The sequence below is a fragment of the Oncorhynchus tshawytscha genome, unplaced genomic scaffold (assembly GCF_018296145.1).
Source record: "Oncorhynchus tshawytscha isolate Ot180627B unplaced genomic scaffold, Otsh_v2.0 Un_contig_1781_pilon_pilon, whole genome shotgun sequence".
Lineage (NCBI taxonomy): Eukaryota > Metazoa > Chordata > Actinopteri > Salmoniformes > Salmonidae > Oncorhynchus > Oncorhynchus tshawytscha.
Genome location: NW_024608469.1, coordinates 44,872 through 62,966, shown reverse-complemented (window position 1 = coordinate 62,966; position 18,095 = coordinate 44,872). Strand labels below are relative to the sequence as shown.

General features: G+C 42.9%; 1 protein-coding gene across 1 annotated transcript in view; it reads right to left on the bottom strand.

The window, feature by feature from the left end:
- Positions 1-1,021: 1,021 nt before the first annotated feature.
- The window catches only part of LOC112242530 (protein hsr-9-like), a 49,499-nt gene continuing 32,425 nt past the window's right edge, over positions 1,022-18,095 (bottom strand). The window contains exons 11-12 of the mRNA XM_042313261.1: positions 11,112-11,165; positions 1,022-1,425 (exon numbers count right to left, since the gene is read on the bottom strand). Of these exons, the coding sequence (XP_042169195.1) occupies positions 1,109-1,425; positions 11,112-11,165 (371 nt within the window). The 3' untranslated portion in view covers positions 1,022-1,108. The remainder of the gene's footprint in view (positions 1,426-11,111; positions 11,166-18,095) is intronic.

Genomic DNA, 18,095 nt, shown 5'->3' with positions numbered 1-18,095 from the left:
TTAGGAAATGGAAGACATACAAGACCACTGATAATCTCCCTCGATCTGGGGCTCCACGCAAGATCTCACCCTGTGGGGTCAAAATGATCACAAGAACGGTGAGCAGAAATCCCAGAACCACACAGGGGGACCTAGTGAATGACCTGCAGAGAGCTGGGACCAAAGTAACAAAGCCTACCATCAGTAACACACTACGCCGCCAGGGACTCAAATTCTGCAGTGCCAGACATGTCCCCCTGCTTAAGCCAGTACATGTCCAGGCCCATCTGAAGTTTGCTAGAGAGCATTTTGATGGTCCAGAAGAAGATTGGGAGAATGTCATATGGTCAGATGAAACCAAAATAGAACTTTTTGGTAAAAACTCAACTCGTCGTGTTTGGAGGACAAAGAATGCTGAGTTGCATCCAAATAACACCATACCTACTGTGAAGCATGGGGGTGGAAACATCATGCTTTGGCGCTGTTTTTCTGCAAAGGGACCAGGACGACTGATCCGTGTAAAGGAAAGAATGAATGGGGCCATGTATCGTGAGATTTTGAGTGAAAACCTCCTTCCATCAGCAAGGGCATCGAAGATGAAATGTGGCTGGGTCTTTCAGCATGACAATGATCCTAAACACACCGCCCAGACAACGAAGGAGTGGCTTCGTAAGAAGCATTTCAAGGTCCTGGAGTGGCCTAGCTAGTCTCCAGATCTCAACCCCATAGAAAATCTTTGGAGGGAGTTGAAAGTCTGTGTTGCCCAGCAACAGCCCAAAACATCACTGCTCTAGAGGAGATCTGCATGGAGGAATGGGCCAAAATTCCAGCAACAGTGTGTGTGAACCTTGTGAAGACTTACAGAAAACGTTTGACCTCTGTCATTGCCAACAAAGGGTATACAACAAAGTATTGAGATAAACTTTTGTTATTGACCAAATACTTGTTTTCCACCATAATTTGCAAATAAAGTCACTAAAAAATCCTACAACGTGATTTTCTGGAATTTTTTCTCATTTTGTCTGTCATAGTTGAAGTGTACCTACGATGAAAATTACAGGCCTCTCTCATCTTTTTAAGTGCACAATTGGTGGCTGACTAAATACTTTTTTGCCCCACTGTAGTTGATTCAAACAGTTTTCTCCCAGACAATACTTAAGTAGGGTACTTCCTTACCTGTGGTGAGGGTTGTTGACACCAGTTGACTTTGCTTTCCATTTTCCAGCACAGTGCAGACAGTGACAGAGTACTGAGTACCACCTTGCAGGTCAGAGAGAGTGATGCTGTGTGTAGATGTGGTAGTGATGTGTGGTTCTGTCCCTGGACACTGGTAGGAGATCTGGTAATGATGTTGGGTTTGGTCCAATCCTGGTGGCTGGATCCAGCTAACAGCAGCTGATGTGGTGTCCACTGAGTCAACAGTCAGCTGGTCTGGAACAGGAAGTACTAAGGGAAAATACATTATTGTTAGTGTAATAGTTTAACTCCAGAAATATACTACAGGAGGAACAAGTTTAATAGTAGTCAAAGAGTAGAAAAGTTTTGTTTTGAAATGGGAAGATAAAAGATTAAAACAGAAGTTTGATTTGTAAACGAGTGAACGTTATTCATAATAATGTGGATAGGAGTGTCACGGATGTCAAATTAAGATTTTCCTTTATTATTATGACGCCGACAAAAAACAATAAACAATCCAAAACAACCGTGACGCTAAAGGGCTATGTGCCACAAACAACGTTAACCTCCCACACAGAAAGGAGGTAAAAGTGCTACCTAAGTATGGTTCCCAATCAGAGACAACGATAGACAGCTGTCCCTGATTGAGAATCATACCCGGCCAAAACAAAGAAATACAAAAACATAGAATGCCCACCCAAATCACACCCTGACCAAACCCAAAATAGAGACTCTAAGGTCAGGGCGTGACAAGGAGAGAACATGCACCGTTTACCCTCAGTTATTGGACAGATCATAGAGCCATATATGCCGTTTTAGAAACTGTTCTTCTTTAAGCATTGCGTGTCAATGGAGGAATCATGATATCACACAGGGCTGCGGGCCAGAAGGTTGTGGGTTCACAGACCACCGTGGATAAGAATAGGGGTGGAAAGATCTCCTTTATAGTAAAAGCATTGCATGAATCTATCATCATATTTGCAGGCCTTAAAAAATGTGGCCTGTTAAAAAATTTCATGCAATTCTACCTCCTTGTACATACAGCAGAATCATTTTCAGTACCAAACTAATTACAGAATTGACATTCTAAGAATAGACAGATAGATAGGCCTATGTGTTCAACTTATGATATTTTTCCAATGCCAAATCAATGTGTCTTGTTTGCAAATCATTAAACCACCCCAGACAAATTAGGCCTACCTTTCCACCCCAGACAGAGGAGGCCTACCTTTCCACCCCAGACAGAGTAGGCCTACCTTTCCACCCCAGACAGAGTAGGCCTACCTTTCCACCCCAGACAGAGTAGGCCTACCTTTCCACCCCAGACAGAGTAGGCCTACCTTTCCACCCCAGACAGAGTAGGCCTACCTTTCCACCCCAGACAGAGTAGGACCTACCTTTCCACCCCAGACAGAGTAGTCCTACCTTTCCACCCCAGACAGAGTAGTCCTACCTTTCCACCCCAGACAGAGTAGTCCTACCTTTCCACCCCAGACAGACCTACCTTTCCAGAGTAGTCCTACCTTTCCACCCCAGACAGACAGAGAGTAGGCCTACCTTTCCACCCCAGACAGAGTAGTCCTACCTTTCCACCCCAGACAGAGCAGGACCTACCACCCCAGACAGAGTAGGCCTACCTTTCCACCCCAGACAGAGTAGTCCTACCTTTCCACCCCAGACAGAGTAGGACCCTACCTTTCCACCCCAGACAGAGTAGTCCTACCTTTCCACCCCAGACAGAGTAGGACCACCTTTCCACCCCAGACAGAGGAGGCCTACCTTTCCACCCCAGACAGAGTATGCCGACCGACAGGCAAATGTAAGCTTTAACTGTGCACTGTGAGTGGCTTAGACTGCTGCACCACTCGGGAGGCCACAGAGGTAGATCATTTAAAGAGTGCATGGTGGTTGGAGGAATTGAACGACAAATATATGGATATAGCGTTCTATAGCCTAAATTAGTCTGTCAAACAGGTAGGCCTACCTCTTATTTTTTAAATAGGAAGAAATAGGCACCAACACAAAGCCCTCTTGTTGTTGGTAAAGTCTAATTAAAACGAAGACGTTGAAATGACTTATGCCTACTGGAATTTGCCTACTTTCAGCACCATGAGCTGTCCACTTCAGATTGAATTTGCAGTGGCTGCTGCATCAAGTTTCAACACCAAAATGTAAGTTACTCGAATCTGGCTTATTGGGAGGTCAGTAACTCTGATAAATACATCATGGGAAAGAAACATATTGTTAAAAAAATACATCTATAAAAGTAGTTTCAAGCTATCAAAGTTGACCTTTGATCCTCCTCATATTTGCGCCCTCCTTCTCAAACTGAACAGAACATAGGCTAGTGCAGCCTAGTTTTATTTACACCATCCCAGCAGCTATCTTCGAAATATCACTTTGCTCTCTGCTTCTCTGAGCATGCAGTTTAACGTATAGCCTATAGGCTATTGATCATTTGATTGAGACCACATTAAAGAGCCTATAGGTGCACTTGATTTTGCAAGCCCAGCGGAGAATCAGAGATGAGGGGCAGCATCCGCCACACATTGATACAGTATATAGCCTAATAAGCAACTAAAACCTAAACCCTTCCTTTAACTGAAAAAGCATGACCCCATTTTCCTCAAGGGAACCATTCTGTACATTTTGATCCGTCCTGAATGTTATAAGAAATTCAGAATTTCTGCTGTATACATTTAGTAACAGTGCTGAACAGGTTCTAAATTGTTGTCACCACAACCCCCCTCCACACAATTTTTGTAAAAATATAAATGAAAAGAATGCAGTGATTCTAATTCCTATCCACAATACTACTGATAAAGTTAAAGCAATCAGAGGAAGATCAACTCCTTGACTTAATGACTCAGAGGAATGGAAGAAAAGAGAAATCGTGATGCTTGGCATTCAGGCCAAAAAGTTCAATCTTGGTTTCAACAGACCAGATAATTTTGTTTCTCATGGTCTAGGTCCTTTATGTGTCTTTTGGCAAACTCCAAGTTGGCTGTCATGTGCCTTTTTACTGAGGAGTTGCTTCCGTTTGGCCACTCTACCATAAAGGCCTTATTGGTGGAGTGGTGCAGAGATGGTTGTCCTCCACCGAGGAACTCTGGAGGTCTGTCAGAGTGACCATCGGGTTCTTCGTCACCTCCCTGACCAAGGGCCTTCTCCACCAATTGCTCAGTTGGGCCAAGCGGCCAGCTCTAGGAAGAGTCTTGGTGGTTCCAAACTTCTTCCATTTAAGAATGATGGAGGCCACTATATTTTTCCAGACCTTCAATGTTGCAGAAATGTTTTGGTACCCTTTCCCAGATCTGTGCCTCGATACAAACCTGTCTCTGAGCTCTACAGACAATTCCTTTGACCACATGGCTTGGTTTTGCTCTGATATGCACTTCTTCTTTATCTTTGGTGTAATGGTATTTCCAACAATTAAATGTGCATTCCGCCACCTACTGTACAGACAGATAATGAGTATCTAAAAAGGAAAATATGCGGGCTAAATGTTTTATTTTTTTTAAATACATACATACTATCAGTAAGGAAATGTTAATTAAACTAAATCAGCCTGCTTTTCTATTTTAATCAGGTTCCTACACAGTGTCACGCCTTGGTCTTAGTATTTTGTGTTTTCTTTAATTATTTGTTCAGGCCAAGGTGTGACATGGGTTTATTGTGTTGTCGTATTGGGGTTTTTGTAGGCATTGGGATTGTGGCTGATTAGGGGTGTGTCTAGCATAGGCTTGGCTGCCTGAGGCGGTTCTCAATCAGAGTCAGGTGATTCTCGTTGTCTCTGATTGGGAACCATATTTAGGTAGCCTGGGTTTTACTGTGTATTTTGTGGGTGATTGTTCCTGTCTTTGTGTTAGTTAGCGCCAGACAGGCTGTAATTATGTTATCACATTTCCGTTTGTTGTTTTTGTATTTATTTTGTTATTTCATGTATCGCTATTTTTTCATTAAAGAACATTAGTAACCACCACGCTGCATTTTGGTCCGACTCTCCTTCAACAGACGAACGCCGTGGCTCAGAAGGGTCCTGTGATTGCGGGACCTTTCCTGGCGACAGTAGTCCTTGCAGTGCTTCTGCTGCAGATAAAATAATGTCCAGCTTTTTGGGCTTCTTGGATACTTGTGCAGTGCATTTAATAACTGTGGCTATAAATTATACAAAATCAACCTTTTTCACAATAAGTGTATGCAGATCACTTGATTGACGTTTAACATTTGCAACTGGTTGTGGTGCATCAACCGTCATATCTTCTTCAGAACTGTGGCCTCTTGCCCCTTCAACTCACTTCACCTCCTCCACATAGGAGATTTGCTGTACAGCCCTGATTCCTGACACCTCAACCTCTTTCACCCCAACATGGCACTCAGGGAATTCGGAAATCCCCACCAGTTACAACCTTTTACATTCAAAGACTCTTCAATAACCTTCCGTCTGCAAACACGTGACAAATGGCCAAACTTTTTACGCTTCCTGCATCGGGTTTTGCACAAACGCTCTTCTGGTATCTTGTATATCCAAACTTTACATAGAGTGGTAAATACTCATCAAACATCAATAATACAGATAAACTCTGCTCCCTTTTCCCATTCTCCATACTGGTCAAGCGATGTATTAACTACTCCTGGAATTTTCAGCCTAAAATATTGATTATCAATGTCCAACTGGACACCATAGACATCATCTTTAACAAGGTATCTGCTCCTAAAATCAAAGCTGTTCACTTCATGTGTCGATAATTTCAGTAGCCACAATCCACGATCCTTTTGCTCTTTAGAAACACACGATATCAACACCATACCACTCCTGGTTACTATAACTACACGATATCAACACCATACCACTCCTGGTTACTATGACTACACGATATCAACACCATACCACTCCTAGTTACTATGACTACACGATATCAACACCATACCACTCCTGGTTACTATGACTACATGATATCAACACCATAACACTCCTGGTTACTATGACTACACGATATCAACACCATACCACTCCTGGTTACTATGACTACACGATATCAACACCATACCACCCCTGGTTACTTTAACTGCATCCACTTTCCCCATCGCTTTCTTCACCATTCTCGTGACTTCAAAAGGGTTCCCAAATAAACATCTTATCCAAAGAACGCACTCCAACGATTCATCAGACTCATTTTCCACATACATTTTAGCCCTTTTTGTTCCATTCTTGGACTTCACTGTTCTCGCTAACTGTACTCAATGTGCTTTCAACTTCAAATTACACTTCTGCTTCCGCCATCTCACCCCTGAAATGCACTGTCAGCTGTGGGACCTTACATAGATAGGCGTGTGCTTTTCCAAACAATGCCCAGTCAATTGAATTTATCAGAGGTGGACTCCAATCAAGTTGTAGAAACATCTCAAGGACAATCAATGGAAACAGGATGCACCTGAGCTAAATGTTTAGTCTCATAGCAAAAGGTCTGAATACTTATGTAAATAAGATATATATATTTTTTAAATAAATGTTTAAAAAAATGTCTAGAAACCTTTGCTATGACATTATGGGGTATTGTGTGTTGATTGATGGTGATTATTTTTTATCTAATCCATTTTAGAATAAGGCAGTAACGTAACAAAATGTGGAAAAAGTGAAGGGGTCTGAATACTTTCCAATGCACCATAATTACCATGAAGAGCTTTGTATGTATGAATTATATGCCAATGTAATGTCATTTCTATTTTCCCATTCATAAAGCATTTATAAACATGCTTAACTGATGTACACACTATGTTAAAGGAAATATGAACATTTTATTTACGTTTTCCAGATTGCTGAGGACTCCTGGCTATTACTGACATTTTTCAGTTTAACTTTTCTTGACCATTCAAACCATTACAATTAAATTCCCCATTTCAGACTAATAGCAGTAACTATTTTAATGAGTACAATGTATTAACACTGGGTGGTAAAGCTAGCTAGCATTTCCCTCTTATTCACTGATGTAGCTAGTTAGCTAGCAGCTAGGTGTTATATAAATAATCAAATATCAAGCCTTACTAGCAGGCCAACGCTCTGGTTAAACTGGATGTCCTCAGATAACTCTGGGCCCAGTGTCCTCAGTCAAGTTTAGAGCCTACGTGCAATAACATGATTATCCGAAGGACACATGGCTGCCACCACTCAAATATACTCCCCTGTAGACTACAAAGAACATCCTGCAACACTAACGAGCTTAGAGTGCCAAACTATTTCACTGACATTGATCCTTGCATGCGCTCCTGAAAAAACAGGAAACACCTGAGCCTAAAGCAGACACTGCCAGTCCCCCTATCTCACGCTTCCTTGACACACAAACATTTCATGAGCACGCACACTCACACTCCACCCCCCTCTACTGGTCGGGTGCCAAGAGCAGAGGACTCTGCTGTGCACCAATGGGGCTCCTGCTCTGGCTAGAGCAGGCCCGCCTCCAACTCTTCAGGACCAGTCAGAAGACCAACACGACGAGACTCCACCTACATTATTCTGTGTATACATTCTGCTGTAAACTCTGGCTAAGCATCCTAATTAGCTGACTCCTGACAGAGCCACATTTTTAGGTCCGTGCACGCTCAACTGCAGGACAAGAGATCTCTGACTTTAAATAAACTGCCTTTTTGCTACACCTGATTCCACTCTGTCCAGCATCGTTGTTTTGCACTCCCTCTCCAGTATGTGATCACCAACAAATTGGTAGCAGAGGATGGTTATCCTGAATTCGATCTATGATAAGTTGGTGTGAGAGGACGAGACAATTCATCGGCTCAAATTCAGACGGAAGAGTGACCTGTAGTACAGGAGACCATCAACCATTCGTCTTGCCTCAGGAAACCTGATCAGAGCGCTCTACCAAAAGGTAAGCAGAACCTGTTAAATCGAAATCTGCATATTATATTATAGTCTAAACCAAATTTTGATCAGAAGTACTGAGTGTGAGTATGAATCGTTGCCAAATTATTTTGACATAAGAACCAAAGGCATTGATCAAAGAGATCTTGTTTTGCTAAAAACTTTTTATTTTTAATTGGACTGTTTTTGACCAATGCACTAGATTCCCCCTGGGATCCGGTTTGTTCATGAAAATCTGCATAGAAAACTGTCCTATTGAATAGGTTGTGTATGAAGTGAAGTGTTAAACTGAGGCTGTGTTCTGGTGTATAATGGATAAGTGAATTGTGTGATTTATTTTAATTGGACTATGTTTGACCAATGTATTAGATTCCCCCCGGGACCCGGTTTGTTCTGAAATCTGCATATAAAACTGTCCTATTATATATATATAGGTTGTGTATGAGGTGAAGTTAAACTGTGGCTGTGTTCTTTTACATAATGGATACTGAAAACTAATGTAAACTGAGTGAATTGTTTTTGACACATGATGAAAATTTGATGTGACGTTCCACGATTTTGAGACCGGGGAAATTAAATCCATAGACTACAAATCCCATATCCAATTGAGAGAAACGTTTGTTGCGGAGTAACCGCCATGCTAAGTTACGTAACTGGGTTATATGTACTCGTACTGCTAGTCTAGCCACCTAGTAGTCTAGTCATCGTGCCGCTTTCAGAGCATCTTGTACACCCGCTGAAGAGCCGCCGAGCTGAGCACTGACTTTTGATTGACAGCCGCCGAGCTAAACACTGATTTTTAGTTTCCCATTTCTATTGGTATTTCCTAAAGTACTAAAATTATTCTGACAATTGTTATAGAACCGCTTGAATTTACTAATATATTGTTCCAAAAGGTGATTGCTGAATAATTTTTAGAAAGTACTTAAATAAATCACTGAACATATCCGAATAAAAATACCGGTTCCCAAAGTGATAAAATTATTCCGACAATTGTTATAGAACCGCCTGAATTCACTAATATATTGTTCCAAAAGGAAATCCCCGAATAATTTCTAGAAAATACCTAAATAAATCGCTGAACAAATTCAAATAAAATACCGGAGAAACACACACGTAACTGTCACCACATACTGACAAAATCTTTGTGTGCGAGGGTGGGGTGCAAGAGATAAGTCTGTGCCAGCACCGCGAATACATCCCTGGTCTCGATCAAGGACGGGCTAAGTATACAAAGATAGAAATAAACACATATTACACAGGACATAGTACAGGACTGACTGAAACCTAGAGGACACATTACAGACATTACCAGATGAGCTAGAACAGGAAATAGGAGCCAAATAAGACCTTTTTCAGATAATCACTGCCTTAGTTATATCTTGCCTAACCGCGTTAATAATTACCTTAGCAGTTCACGTAATTATTTTGTGATAACATGTCTGGCTCAACTACACCCAAACTCAAGTTCAATGAATACTTAGAACAGCGCATGACTGATAGAGCGGGAGGGAAGGACCAGTATAAAAAAATAAAGAAAGTGTGGGAAGGGGTAAAACTAAAATGGACACAGGCAGGTTACCTTAGAGGGGGACCTCCAGTAGACGAGGAACTCCAATCTATGCAGAAAGGGCTAGAAAAAGCCGTAGAGGGAGCGACAGCAAGTGAGACAGAGGTGAACAAGACTCATTTGTTCAAAAAGGAAGGCACCAAAGAGAGAGAGCGAGCCGAAGCGGAGTTGAAAATAGGGACATGAGCGATACAAGAGAGTAGGAGGGTGCTACCAAAAAAAAAAAAACTGGACATGATGTGTGTAGCCTCTGCAACGTTAACAGAGACCAAAACTCCACTCGAGAGTTTTCCCACAGTTCCCCAAGTTGCCAACACCAGCACGGCGTCTGCTCCTCCCTCACTATACCCAGAAATACCAATAGAGGTGGCCCAACCTCCGCCATACTCAATGGGGCATAATCAACGAGGCCCATCTCACAACCCGTTAAATGGTAACCCTTTCCTCACCAGGGCCCAGCCCGCAACACAGGCCCCAGTCCTAAGTGTACAGGCGGGCCAGCTGAATGGGGCTATGAGCTTCGGAATAACAGGAGGGCAGATTGTGTGTGAGCCCCCCCCCCTCACCACCCCAATACCCTCCCCCACAACAGTATATCCTGCAACAGCAACAGCCAGCATACAACCACCCAGGATCTAGCCACATGCAACAGCAAGATTACAACCAACCACAGTTCCAAGACATGGCAGGGAACGCCATGCCCTGGCCATGAAGACGCCCACCACCCACGGCAGGAGAAGGGAGACAACACTTTCAACAGCACACTGAACCAACAATGATGTGCGAAGTTGAGGGTGTCCCCCATCAGTTCCTGTGGTAGACACAGGATGCACCTATTCTGCTATCAAGTTCCCCCAAATGCTGTCATCTGATTCCATATACATTGACGATCTACGGCTAGGCGCTCTTACATCTGACCTCTGCCTACAAATGACAAAAACACTGCTAGACTTCCTAGCCACCAAGGGCTACAAGGTCAAACTGAGCAAAGTACAGACCTGTAAAAGTACAGTCATCTTCCTGGGAAGAGAAATCTCACGAGACGGAGCAGGACTCTCCAAATCCCACAGAGACTCTATTCTCCACCACACACGCCCCATTACTGTGTCAGGAATGTTGTCATTCCTTGGACTAACAGGCTACAGCCGCTCACACATCCCCGACTTTACAGCCAGAACAGAACCCCTGAGGGAAATAGTGCGTGTAGCAGGACCAAGGAACCTCCATGCACCCCTGACCTGGACGCCTGACGCATCAACAGCTTTTGCACTCCTAAAAACAGATCTATCAGTGGCAGCAGCGCTGATTGCACCTGACTACAACAACAAGTTCCATTTGGATGTTTCTGAAAATGAAGGATTCACCTCATCCGTCCTTTTCCAGAAACAAGAGGGGGAGAGAAAGGTATTGATGTACCACTCCTCAAAACTTGACCACATTGAGGTAGGACAGACAACATGCTCCAGATACGTTGCTGCAGTAGCAAAAGCTATTGAAAAAACAGCTCACCTCGTGATGTGTCATCCATTGGAGATCCAAACCCATCATGGCGTCGCTGCGTATCTGATGAGTAAAGAATTCACGTTCAGTGCTGAAAGAAAAACCAAGATCCAGAACAAATGCACACAGTCACATATCACGTTTGTTAACACCGACAAAAATATGGCAGATGAACTCAACGCAGAAGAAGGACTGCCCCACTCTTGTGCTGAAAGAGCGGCACAAGAACTAAAACTGAGACCAGACCTGAAGAATGAACCACTGACCAATCCCGACCAATGGCTATACACCGATGGCTGCTGCTACAAAGGAGAAGAAGGAAACATAGCAGCCTATGCGGTGGTACAGCAACTCCCAGACGGCTCACATGTCACCCTTGAATCAGCCATCATCCCTCAACCAGTACCTGCTCAATTAGCTGAAGTCATCAGATTGACACAGGCCCTCATCAGAGCAAAAGGAAAGACTGTGAATATCTATACAGACTCAGCCTATGCCCATGGAGCAGTCCACACTGATGGACCACAGTGGGTAAGAAGAAACTTTACCACAACAGGAAATCTTCCAATCAAACACAAGACACAGATGGAGAGACTAATAGCATCAGTACCATTACCGGCACAGGTAGCCATCATGAAGTGTAAAGGACACCAGCAACTGAAAACCAGAATCAGTGCTGGAAATGAAGCAGCAGCCAAAGCAGCCAAAAAAGCTGGAGGTTACCTACCTAAACAGATGGTACTGCAACCACAGATATCGCAAACAGAGCTCACCCAGAAAGATATAGTGGAGCTACAAAACTCAGCAGGACCCTATGAACACTCAGTCTGGGCACAGAAAGGGGCGACCAAAGGCCCAGATGAACTCTGGAGATGTCACGACGGAAGACTGGTTGCCCCAGCAAAACTCTGCCCAGAACTCTTACGAGAAGCACATGGCCCCACACACGAAGGCAAACTGAAGACCCTTCAAAAGGTCTCGCACATCTGGTGGCACCCTCACATGAAAGAAATGACTGACTTATTTTATGATGAATGCAACGTTTGTGGCAGCCACAACCCAAAGAAACCATATCAAACACCAATGGGCTTATACCCAGTACCTAATGCATGCTTTCAGGATATTAGCATAGACTACACCGACATGGGCCCCGAAAATGTATCCAAAGGAAAACGCTATCTCCTGGTTATGGTAGATAGGTTCTCCAGGTGGGTAGAAGCAATACCAACAGCAAGGGAGGATGCTAGGTCAGTCATTAAGTGGCTACAAACCGAACTAATACCCAGGTATGGCATCCCAAGACAAATCAAATCTGACTGGCTCACATTTCAGTAACAAACACCTAAGACAGGTGGAAGAAAGATTTGGCATAACACACAGATTTGGTTCTGTGTACCATTCCCGGTCCCAAGGTCTGGTGGAACGTGCAATCCAAAAGCTGAAAGCTAAGATAGCTAAAGCATGTGCAGGTACGAAGTTGACATGGGTTGAAGCCCTGCCTCTGGCGCTGATGGCCATGAGAGCCTCACCAGGAGCAGGCACCTATCTCTCTCCTCATGAGATAATGACTGGTAGAGTCATGCCTGGTCCAACAAGGGAGGGAGGTCATATGCCCGCTCTTGATGTACAACAAATTGAAATGTCGGACTATGTAAAAAATTGACGGAACTCTCTGCAGCACTCTCTTCTCAGGTTCGGAAGGTCCAAGAGGGGGAGCTGCCGGGGGACACGCCACTACTGAAGGTAAAAGTTGGTGACTGGGTGAGGGTTGAAGTCCACAAAAGAAAGTGGCTGGAACCCAGGTGGACTGGACTGTACGAAGTGAAGGAGGTTACTTCACACTCAGTCCAGGTCAAAGGTAAATCAGGCGCACCTTGGCACCACCTTACACATTGCACCCCAGCCCCAACTGCTTCCAGAACATTGACTGAAGTCAGAGCTGATTTGAACAGCCTAATTTCGATACCAAATGAAGACACTCCTGACTCAGGTGATGGAGTATCAAACTCCATCTCCCCTGAAAAAGGAACCTCGCCCAGTTAGAGGGATATCTCTCTCTCCCTGGGCAAGGCTAGGAATATCTTGGCATTTGTTTGTGATATTCCTACTGATTTCTGCTCATACACTCACATGTTTACGGCTACTTATAAACCAGTATCCAGAGCTGATGTGTGGTGGTGGTGTGGGGGAACTCGTCTGTTTGACAGACTTCCCCGCGACGCCACTGGTACCTGTGCCCTCATAAACCTCCTGTTGCCTATCTCTGTCTACCCCATAGGCGTCCAAGACCTGCTAACTCGCATAAATGACCAGGGCCCTATCTATTGGCCTAGCAGGACCAAGCGTGCGGTTACCCCAACAGCTGGGGATCCAACATATATTGACGCCATTGGAGTACCCAGGGGGGTACCAGATGAGTATAAATTAGTTGACCAAGTTGCTGCGGGTTTTGAATCTTCAATCTGCTGGTGGTGTACAGTTAACAAAAATGTTGATAGAATAAACTACATTCATTTTAATGTCCAGAAACTAGGCAACTGGACTCAACAAGGTTTTGAGGCTGTTCATGGCCAATTGGCTGCCACATCCCTCATGGCCTTCCAAAACAGAATCGCAGTCGATATGCTGTTGGCTGAACGTGGTGGTGTATGTGCCATGTTCGGTGAGCAATGTTGTACTTTTATTCCCAATAACACAGCCACGGATGGTAGTTTAACCATTGCCCTAGAGGGACTTCGAACACTTAATGGTAAAATGAAATACCACTCTGGGGTCGATACCTCTATGTGGGACTCCTGGATGGATGCTTTTGGTAAATATAAAACACTGATCTCCTCTATCCTAGTGTCCATTGCTGTTTTTGTAGCTATCCTAACCCTGTGCGGATGTTGTTGCATTCCCTGCGCCCGCACTTTGGCCACTATTTTATTTATTTATTTATTTTACCTTTATTTAACCAGGTAGGCAAGTTGAGAACAAGTTCTCATTTACAATTGCGACCTGGCCAAGATAAAGCAAAGCAGTTTGACACATACAACGACACAGAGTTACACATGGAGTAAAACAAACATACAGTCAATAATACAGTATAAACAAGTCTATATACAATGTGAGCAAATGAGGTGAGAAGGGAGGTAAAGGCAAAAAAGGCCATGGTGGCAAAGTAAATACAATATAGCAAGTAAAACACTGGAATGGTAGTTTTGCAATGGAAGAATGTGCAAAGTAGAAATAAAAATAATGGGGTGCAAAGGAGCAAAATAAATAAATTAATTAAAATTAAATACAGTTGGGAAAGAGGTAGTTGTTTGGGCTAAATTATAGGTGGGCTATGTACAGGTGCAGTAATCTGTGAGCTGCTCTGACAGTTGGTGCTTAAAGCTAGTGAGGGAGATAAGTGTTTCCAGTTTCAGAGATTTTTGTAGTTCGTTCCAGTCATTGGCAGCAGAGAACTGGAAGGAGAGGCGGCCAAAGAAAGAATTGGTTTTGGGGGTGACTAGAGAGATATACCTGCTGGAGCGTGTGCTACAGGTGGGAGATGCTATGGTGACCAGCGAGCTGAGATAAGGGGGGCTTTGCCTAGCAGGGTCTTGTAGATGACATGGAGCCAGTGGGTTTGGCGACGAGTATGAAGCGAGGGCCAGCCAACGAGAGCGTACAGGTCGCAATGGTGGGTAGTATATGGGGCTTTGGTGACAAAACGGATTGCACTGTGATAGACTGCATCCAACTTGTTGAGTAGGGTATTGGAGGCTATTTTGTAAATGACATCGCCAAAGTCGAGGATTGGTAGGATGGTCAGTTTTACAAGGGTATGTTTGGCAGCATGAGTGAAGGATGCTTTGTTGCGAAATAGGAAGCCAATTCTAGATTTAACTTTGGATTGGAGATGTTTGATATGGGTCTGGAAGGAGAGTTTACAGTCTAACCAGACACCTAAGTATTTGTAGTTGTCCACGTATTCTAAGTCAGAGCCGTCCAGAGTAGTGATGTTGGACAGGCGGGTAGGTGCAGGTAGCGATCGGTTGAAGAGCATGCATTTAGTTAGAGTAATTAGAGTAATTACCACTGCTATTACCCCTATGCCCAAGGACCAGGTCCATATGTACCCGTTATTTGCAACAGATAACCCAGAGGATGTTTTTACCTCTTTTGAGGAGTATGCCCTCCCGCCACAGTATTCCTCCTGCCAGTAAATACTAGAGTACCTTTTTATCCTCTTTTTATGTACCATTACCTTATTTTGCTTTCTAATAGATAGGGGGGATGGACTCGTTCGCTACTTTTCGTTTTTATCGTTCGCTATTTCTCGTTTTTATAATAGTATTCACGTCTAATAGACGTGAAGAGGGGGATTTGTTATATAAATAATCAAATATCAAGCATTACTAGCAGGCCAACGCTCTGGTTAAACCGGATGTCCTCGGATAACTCTGGGCCCAGTGTCCTCAGTCAAGTTTAGAGCCTACGTGCAATAAGATGATTATCCGAAGGACACATGGCTGCCACCACTCAAATATACTCCCCTGTAGACTACAAAGAACATCCTGCAACACTAACGAGCTTAGAGTGCCAAACTATTTCACTGACATTGATCCTTGCATGCACTCCTGAAAAAACAGGAAACACCTGAGCCTAAAGCAGACACTGCCAGTTCCCCTTATCTCACGCTTCCTTGACACACAAACATTTCATGAGCACGCACACTCACACTCCACCCCCCTCTACTGGTCGGGTGCCAAGAGCAGAGGACTCTGCTGTGCACCAATGGGGCTCCTGCTCTGGCTAGAGCAGGCCCACCTCCAACTCTTCAGGACCAGTCAGAAGACCAACACGACGTGACTCCACCTACATTATTCTGTGTATACATTCTGCTGTAAACTCTGGCTAAGCATCCTAATTAGCTGACTCCTGACAGAGCCATATTTTTAGGTCCGTGCACGCTCAACTGCAGGACAAGAGATCTCTGACTTTAAATAAACTGCCTTTTTGCTACACCTGATTCCACTCTGTCCAGCGTCGTTGTTTTGCACTCCCTCTCCAGTATGTGATCACCAACATAGGTAAGCCCCTGGCACAATGTCAACATGTTTTTCAAATCGGTCAATAAACGTAACAAAATCATCATCAAACTCATTAAACGTTTAGTTAAAAATGTAATTTCACTATTACATTGTATTTTTGCACATTACAAACCTTTGAAAACAGGAAAAATTATGAGGCAGGAACCAGCTGCATTCATATTGACTGCAGAGGAGAGGTGACAGGTTAATGACATCACTTCCTTCTTAACAATTTTTCTTATTTTAAATGTGCAAATGTACGACGCCAGTCATGAAATAGTGAACAAAAAGGTTAACTAAATGTTAAATTTGTTTTCTGATGATTTTTGTAGAAGCGAGAGGTCAACTGGAAGTGACATTTTACTGACCTCTCGCCCTATCCTCCCATGCAGCCAAAATGGAAAGAATCTCATGTTCCTGTCTCTTATTTTTTACTGTGTTTAAAGGTTTCGAATGTGCTAAAGTACAATGTAAATCTTAAAATAGTGAGATAGTTAACTGAATTTTACAACGATTTTACAACGATTTTGTAACGTTTATTGTCCTAGTTAGAAAACGTGTTTACATTGTTCCAGCTACTGTAGGTCCTAGCTGCAGCTATTTATGAGTGAATAAGAGGGGAATGCTATCTAACCCTGTGTTAGAAAGTTTTACTCACTAAAATAGTTAATGTGACTTGTGAAAGCAAATGTCCTACTTTAAATCTTTCTCATATTTTATATTATTATTATTTGAAACGCTGTTCATTTTACGCCATAGGCCAACGGACTCTGACGTTGGAATTTGTATGTAAAAAAATATTTTTTAAATAGCAACATCCTGCTCCTTCCCTGCCTTTTCCTAAATATTAATATTTTACATTGCTCAGTTGTCAGAATTTTAAAATAACAGAAACATATTAAGAGGCTGTTTACCAGTTGTCGTTTTTAAAAATATATTTCTATTTTATTTTTTACAGCTGTTAGTAATTTAAGAGGCCAAAACAAATGTGTCATAGGGCGTTGGTACCCTGGCGCTTATGCATCTCTTTCCTCACTCAATTAATGTTGTCAATGGATGAATGGGTATTACACAACGGGTAGTTCTAATTATGTATTCTGATTTGTTATAGTAATGACAAGTCTGTAGTCGGGATGAGACAGACAAGCAAGCAGCAGTTCTCAGCCAGTCAAAATAATGAATCAACTGGCATCATTTTTATGGATATATACAAAGAAATGTCAGTTGAAAAAAGGTAAAATGAAATGAAGTGCATCTAGTTTAGTCTTTCCAGCTTCAGTTTGAAGTGATTGTGTTAGCTGTGTTGTTGGCTAGATCCTCTAAACAACAGTGACCTGACGAGAGATCACATTTTCTATGCCAGTTAAAATCGCTCCTCATTAGCTCATTGTTATGAATCTATCTAAATAAAGGTCACTAGAAAACAGCTTAAATTTATGCAAATGCACTACTGTTGATATTGTGGCTGCACGGTTTGATGTTACTAAATTAGCCGTAGTTGGCTAGCTAGCAAGCAAGGGATAAGAACATTGCCAACCAGTATGGCAATGCAACATTTAGAACGAAAGACTGGGTCGCGTCCATAGATACAGAACAAAAAGACTGAATAACTGGGTTGTACTCTGGCTACCGAACCGATAGAACGAATGACCAACCGGTTTGGGTAGCAATCCTAGATTCGTGTCGGGACCATATGTTGTGGACATTTCTGGGATCTTTTATTTCAGCTCATTAAAAATGAGACCAACACTGCACATGTTGCATTTATATTTTTGGTTTAGTATAAGTTGTTGGGAAAGTGGTAAAAATATCTGTTTTTAAAAGTTGGCAGAAAATGTAGTTGATGCTGTTACTACACTGAACAAAAACATAAACGCAACATGTAAAGTGTTGGTCCGATGTTATTTCTATATATGCCTACAGGGGTCCT